Source organism: Penaeus chinensis, chromosome 15 (assembly GCF_019202785.1).
Source record: "Penaeus chinensis breed Huanghai No. 1 chromosome 15, ASM1920278v2, whole genome shotgun sequence".
NCBI classification, from domain to species: domain Eukaryota; kingdom Metazoa; phylum Arthropoda; class Malacostraca; order Decapoda; family Penaeidae; genus Penaeus; species Penaeus chinensis.
Genome location: NC_061833.1, coordinates 4,593,101 through 4,600,600, shown reverse-complemented (window position 1 = coordinate 4,600,600; position 7,500 = coordinate 4,593,101). Strand labels below are relative to the sequence as shown.

The following is a 7,500-nucleotide window of genomic DNA, read 5'->3' as shown; positions in this document are numbered from 1 at the left end:
TACGTCAGAAGGATTAGACGTGAGATTAACTTTGTTCTTCTCTTTAGTGCTGAACCTTAGTTTGGGTTAAATGTGTGTCTTCTCTCTTGTCCCTTCCATCCCAAGTTAACAGATGGCCGGTGAGTGAAAGTTGGGTATAAATAACTTACACAAATTCTATCTTAGTGTGCGAGGATTTGCACGTCAGTTGGTTATTGACTACAGTTTTGGTCCTTTCTTCCCTCAAAGTGTTTCTCAGAAAGAGGAAATTCCAATCTAAATTAAAATTATTTTACCCCTTTGTAGAGAGAGAGAGAGAGAGAGAAGAGTGTGTGTGTGTGTGTGTGTGTGTGTGTGTGTGTGTGTGTGTGTGTGTGTGTGTGTGTGTGTGTGTGTTTTCATGTATGCATATTTGTATGTATGTATGTATGTATGTTATATATATGCACGTACAGGTTGTAAATAACTTGCCTGCCACACACACACTAACCCCTAGCGAGAAACGCCTCACGTGGTCCAATGAAAAGTCATTAAGTACAAGTCATCGGTTTTAGATATCAAAGCAGCGCCATCGACTGAAAACTAAGTCCCCTAGGATGTTAATCAGTACTTGAAAAGGAAACATAGAACTCTCGATCACCTTTTATATTTATTTATGTTATCGTTGTTTGAATAAATAGTGTAATTTTCCTCTTAGCTTTAATACTGTTGTTGTTATGTTGACCAATAACCTTGGGTACCTTTCCTTCCTTTTTCTTGTTGTTGCTTAATCGACCTTCACCAATTTTTATTTTGCTGGCAGCTATTGATTAATTGTTTTTTTAATTGTTTTAATTTTGGCATTTCCTCTCATTCTTTACGTTTTTTGTTATCGCCTCTTCCATCTTTAATCCCCGTGTCTCTTCTCCCCTTCCCTTCAAAAAGAACAACTTCACGACGTCGAAATCCTGACGACTCTCGTGGCTGTGTTCGTTTCCTTGTCTTTCTGTTGCTCGGGTTATCCTCTCGTCTGTTCCTCGGACTTGGTTTGATCTTGTTATTGTTGTTCCTTTTTCCCCTAACCCTTCCATCTTCCTGGATTGGCATAGCAATGTCAGTAGAACCTTCCTTCTGATTCTGTCAGTGGAACCTTCCTTCTGATTTTGTCAGTGGAACCTTCCTTCTGATTTTGTCAGTGGAACCTTCCTTCTGATTTTGTCAGCGGAGCCTTCCTTCTGATTTTATTTAATTTTGGAATCGTTCTGTGGCCAGTGGAAAGATCCCTTTTTTTTTTCTTCTTCTTCTTCTAAGTCGCTTTTGTCCCTCCTTTGGAATGACCGAGATTTAGGCGACACTCACGGTTATTCTTTGGTTTTCTATCTTAGCTTTCGCAGTTATTTTACTCGTTATTTTACTGATCTGTCCCTCTCCCTCCCTTCAAGAACTGGTTGAACGACGTGGAGATCCTGGCGACGCTCATGGCCGCCCTCATCCACGACTACGAACACACGGGAACCACCAACAACTTCCACGTCATGTCCGGCTCCGAGACCGCCATCTTGTACAACGACCGCGCGGTTCTCGAAAACCACCACATCTGCGCCGCCTTCAGGTAAGGATAAGAATGGTGGTGCTTGGTTCGGTCAGGCGTTGGCGGAAGTCTCGTGCTCGATTTTTGTCTTATGTAATGGTATGTCTCAGGTCTCAGGTCTCAGGTCTCAGGTCTCAGGTCTCAGGTCTCAGGTCTTAGGTCTTATGCCATGAAGCGCGGGCAAAAATGCTAGGTCGATAGAAAGAGTATTTTAATAACTATTTTGTAGATGTTCTCGCCTTGTCCTCGTTAATTTGTTATTGACAAGAGGGAATGTGGCATTTTAAGTCGTGTAAGACCTTTATGTAATGCCACATCATATGCTGTCCATGCAGCACATTAATCATTTCATTTTTTCCGTCATCATCACCATTAGCTTTCTGCCACACACCAGTCACGCTTATTTCGAGACAAACATAAACACAGAATAAGAAAAATGAAAGGAAAGAAAAAATATACGTTCCTCCATGGACGGTCGTGTTATCTACTGACGTAACGACACAGCCAAAGACCCGGATGTGATGGCTTATGACGTCATAGGCAGGTGGGAGATCCGGTTACTAGGAAAAGATTACGGTCAGTCTCAGAAAGACAGCATGATGCAGCGCGAGACGTTCTTCGTGACCGGAATGCCGTGTGTTGTGATGAGGTCGTAGGATACCTTCGGGTTTTTTTTTTTTTTGTGGTTGATGTTAGTGCATTTTTTTATGTGATTAGCTGGGCGACGGTTATAGGAAATACGCGTTTTTTTTTAATTTAATCATTTACTGCGTTTATTGGTTTATTTTTGGAATTGCCATATTGTTGGTGAAGGATTAGCATTAGTGCCATATCATTTAATCTGATATCTAATCACACGCACGATAGACATTTAACATTCGTTATTTAGAACTTGTATTTCATTACCATTTCTGTCCATTCCTGTATTATGCAAAGCTTCACTATCATCATAAGACTTTCAATATCCACATTTCTCACATTCATTCACAATCCTCATGAATATCGAAGGCCACCATCAGTCAGTGTCAACTATGGCATTGTTGTCTCCACCCACTCCCGTATAAATAGAGTCAATACCTGAGCGAAAGAATGTGAGGAGCTGTTGCCCATGCAGCAGGCTCCCTCTCTCCACGCAGCTGATGGGTCCAAAGGAAAAGGCAAAGACCCAATACGTCGCAGGAGTTGCCAGAACGAGGTCGCAAACGACAACGAACTGCCTGAGGGACTCTGGCTCCGGATTTTTCCTCGGGGTTCACTCCAGGAGCCTTTTCATCTCACAGATCCCACAAGGCAGTGGATTGTTTTGTATAGGGTGGACTCCCATAGCCTTTGACCATACAGGGGCTGAACTATGAATCTGGTAATTCCCCCAAAAAACTAATTGTGAAAAGGGTTATGATATAGATGATTATGGCACATTAATTTGTATGAAACCAGAAAATAAGGGACTGGAATAGATAATTGAAAAGAAGTAGAGCAAAAGCCTTGTGTGTATTGTCATTATCTTCATCAATATTTGATGTCGTTTCTGCTAACTGTACGTCATCGTCATCACCATCTTCATGTTATTATTGTCAGTATTAACATTGCAACTACTACTACTACTACTACTACTACTACTACTACTACTACTACTACTACTACTACTACTACTACTACTACTACTACATACTACTACTACATACTACTACTACATACTACTACTACATACTACTACTACATACTACTACTACATACTACTACTACATACTACTACTACATACTACTACTACATACTACTACTACATACTACTACTACTACTACTACTACTACTACTACTACTACTAATACATACTACTACTACATACTACTACTACATACTACTACTACATATTACTACTACTACTACTACTACTACTACAAACTACTACTACTACTACTACATACTACTACATACTACTACATACTACTACATACTACTACATACTACTTCTACTGTTATGATTCATATGATTACTACTATTACTACAACAACTACAAATGCTGCTGCTGCTACTACTGTTACTTATGCTGTTATTTCTACTTCTGCTATAATTCTTATTATTACTACCATTGCTGCAACAACAGCTACTACTACTACTACTACTACTACTACTACTACTATTACTACCACTTCTGCTTCTGCCTCTATTACTACTTTCATTATTACTATCAGTACCATCCCCATCGTTAACTATATTTTATACCCTCCCATACTGTATATATAGACAGATAAGGAGATAGATAGACAGATAGATAGACAGACATAGATATATATATATATATATATATATAGACAGACATAGATATATATAGATAGACAGACATAGATATATATAGACAGAGTGATTGATAGATATATTTAGACAGAGAGATTGATAGATATATATAGACAGAGAGATAGATAGATATATATAGACAGAGAGATAGATAGATATATAGATAAATATATATAGATAGATATTATACTGCTCTGAGTCTTCTTAGCATTACATTATGCCCGCTCTGTCCCTCCCCCAAGCAGATTGCTGCGCGGCGAAGACCACAACGTGTTGGTGAATCTTTCCCGCGAGGAGTACAGGGAATTCCGCACGCTGGTGATCGAGATGGTGTTGGCAACGGACATGTCGTCGCATTTCCAACAGATCAAGGCCATGAAGACGATGTTGGCACTGCAGGACACGAGGTAGGAAGGGAAAGGGAGATGGAGTGGGGTGTGGGGGTAAGAAGGAGAGGAAGGGAGATGGAGTGGGGTGTGGGGGTAGAAGGAGAGGAAGGGATATGGAGTGGGGTGTAGGGGTAAGAAGGAGAGGAAGGGAGATGGAGTGGGGTGTGGGGGTAGAAGGAGAGGAAGGGAGATGGAGTGGGGTGTAGGGGTAAGAAGGAGAGGAAGGGAGATGGAGTGGGGTGTGGGGGTAGAAGGAGAGGAAGGGAGATGGAGTGGGGTGTGGGGGTAGAAGGAGAGGAAGGGAGATGGAGTGGGGTGTGGGGGTAGAAGGAGAGGAAGGGAGATGGAGTGGGGTGTGGGGGTAGAAGGAGAGGAAGGGAGATGGAGTGGGGTGTAGGGGTAAGAAGGAGAGGAAGGGAGATGGAGTGGGGTGTGGGGGTAGAAGGAGAGGAAGGGAGATGGAGTGGGGTGTAGGGGTAAGAAGGAGAGGAAGGGAGATGGAGTGGGGTGTGGGGGTAGAAGGAGAGGAAGGGATATGGAGTGGGGTGTAGGGGTAAGAAGGAGAGGAAGGGAGATGGAGTGGGGTGTGGGGGTAGAAGGAGAGGAAGGGATATGGAGTGGGGTGTAGGGGTAAGAAGGAGAGGAAGGGAGATGGAGTGGGGTGTGGGGGTAGAAGGAGAGGAAGGGAGATGGAGTGGGGTGTAGGGGTAAGAAGGAGAGGAAGGGAGATGGAGTGGGGTGTGGGGGTAGAAGGAGAGGAAGGGAGATGGAGTGGGGTGTGGGGGTAGAAGGAGAGGAAGGGAGATGGAGTGGGGTGTGGGGGTAGAAGGAGAGGAAGGGAGATGGAGTGGGGTGTGGGGGTAGAAGGAGAGGAAGGGAGATGGAGTGGGGTGTAGGGGTAAGAAGGAGAGGAAGGGAGATGGAGTGGGGTGTGGGGGTAGAAGGAGAGGAAGGGAGATGGAGTGGGGTGTAGGGGTAAGAAGGAGAGGAAGGGAGATGGAGTGGGGTGTGGGGGTAGAAGGAGAGGAAGGGATATGGAGTGGGGTGTAGGGGTAAGAAGGAGAGGAAGGGAGATGGAGTGGGGTGTGGGGGTAGAAGGAGAGGAAGGGAGATGGAGTGGGGTGTAGGGGTAAGAAGGAGAGGAAGGGAGATGGAGTGGGGTGTGGGGGTAGAAGGAGAGGAAGGGATATGGAGTGGGGTGTAGGGGTAAGAAGGAGAGGAAGGGAGATGGAGTGGGGTGTGGGGGTAGAAGGAGAGGAAGGGAGATGGAGTGGGGTGTAGGGGTAAGAAGGAGAGGAAGGGAGATGGAGTGGGGTGTGGGGGTAGAAGGAGAGGAAGGGAGATGTAGTGGGGTGTGGGGGTAGAAGGAGAGGAAGGGATATGGAGTGGGGTGTAGGGGTAAGAAGGAGAGGAAGGGAGATGGAGTGGGGTGTGGGGGTAGAAGGAGAGGAAGGGAGATGGAGTGGGGTGTAGGGGTAAGAAGGAGAGGAAGGGAGATGGAGTGGGGTGTGGGGGTAGAAGGAGAGGAAGGGATATGGAGTGGGGTGTAGGGGTAAGAAGGAGAGGAAGGGAGATGGAGTGGGGTGTGGGGGTAGAAGAAGAGGAAGGGAGGAGATGGTGAGGGGGGGGTGGGGAGCTGGAAAGGGGGAGGAAGGGAAGAGGTAAAGGGAGGGAGGAAGGGGAGATTAACGAGAGAAAGGGAGAGAGAAGAAGTAGAAGGGATGGGGTTAGGAGAAAGGATAAGAGAGAGGGAATTGGAGTGGGAGATAGAGAGGAAGAAGGACATTAGGGAGGACGAGAGGAGGGGAAGTGGGGATTAACAGTAAGTGGCAGAGAGAGAGAGAGAGAGAAAGAGAAAGAGAGAAAGAGAGAAAGAGAGAAAGAGAGAAAGAGAGAGAGAGAGAGAGAGAGAAAGATAGAAAGAGAGAAAGAGAGAAAGAGAGAAAGAGAGAAAGAGAGAGAGAGAGAGAGAGAGAGAGAGAGAGAGAGAGAGAGAGAGAAGCAGTGATAGAAGCGAATAGGAAACCCGTGACAAAGAGTACAACAATATCCTCTCCAGAACCGTTTCTCATTTGAAAAAAAAAAAAAAAAAAAAAAATATCGACACGACTCATCACCACAAAAATCAGCATTAACCAAAATACTCTTTCCCCCTCCCCCCTCTCCCCCCTCCCCCTCTCCCCCTCTCCCCCTCTCCCCCTCTCCCCCTCTCCCCCCCCACTTCTTTATTTCCCCGCCACAGCCTGGACAAAGCCAAGGCCCTCTCTCTGGTGCTCCACTGCTGCGACATCTCTCACCCGAGCAAGCCGTGGCACCTTCACGAGCGCTGGACCACGCAGCTGCTCGAGGAGTTCTTCCGGCAGGGCGACAAGGAGCGCGAGCTGGGCCTGCCGTATTCCCCGCTCTGCGACAGGAACAACACCCTCGTCGCGGAGAGCCAGATAGGTGCGTCAAGTTATTCTTTTTCTGATGTGTGTTTTGTGTGTGTGTGTGTGTGTGTGTGTTTGTGTGTGTGTGTGTGTGTGTGTGTGTGTGTGTGTGTGTGTGTGTGTGTGTGTGTGTGTGTGTGTGTGTGTGTGTGTGTTTGTTTCCTTTCTTTATTTCTGCTCTTGCCATTTCTCTCTTTTCATCGTCTTCCTTTCCAGGAATATCACGCTTGTCGCCGAGAGCCAGGTAGTTTGGTGATGGCGGCGTTTTATTTATGTATTGATTTATCTATTTAGTTAGATGACAGTTTTTGGTAGTCTCTCTTTCCTCGGTTTTTTTTGTTTTTTTTTTTACTAAAAGTGTGTTTGGTTAGTTATTTCATATCCTTTCTCTTCTTCTTCTTCTTCTTCTTCTTCTTCTTCTTCTTCTTCGTTTCCTTCTTCTTTTGCTTCTTTTTCATCATCATCATCTCTTCTTCTTCTTCTTCTTCTTCGTTTTCTTCTTCTTTTGCTTCTTTTTATCATCATCTCCTTCTTCTTCTTCTTCTTTTTCTTCTTCTTCTTCTTTTTCTTCTTCTTCTCCTTCTTCTTCTTTTACTGTTTCTTCCTCCTCTTCTTTTCATCTTTGTCCTACAATTCTTCTTCGACTTCTACTACTGTTTTACCTCTGCATTTATTTATATTTTTCTTCTCCGTCTTGCTTTTCTATTCCAGCTCCTCTTTCACTTTTCATTAGTCTTCTTCTTTCTCTCTATTTTCCTAGTTCTTTCGTTTCCCAATTTGTTCCTTCCCTCCGTCTTTTTGTCCTCTCCCTCTTTGCACTTTTTTTTTTCATTTC

The 7,500-nt window shown here is 44.7% G+C and overlaps 1 protein-coding gene across 1 annotated transcript in view; it reads left to right on the top strand.

The window, feature by feature from the left end:
- The window catches only part of LOC125032662 (calcium/calmodulin-dependent 3',5'-cyclic nucleotide phosphodiesterase 1-like), a 213,724-nt gene that overhangs the window by 198,629 nt on the left and 7,595 nt on the right, over positions 1-7,500 (top strand). The window contains 3 exon segments of the mRNA XM_047623908.1: positions 1,401-1,570; positions 4,093-4,254; positions 6,479-6,681. Coding sequence (XP_047479864.1) covers positions 1,401-1,570; positions 4,093-4,254; positions 6,479-6,681 — 535 coding nt within the window.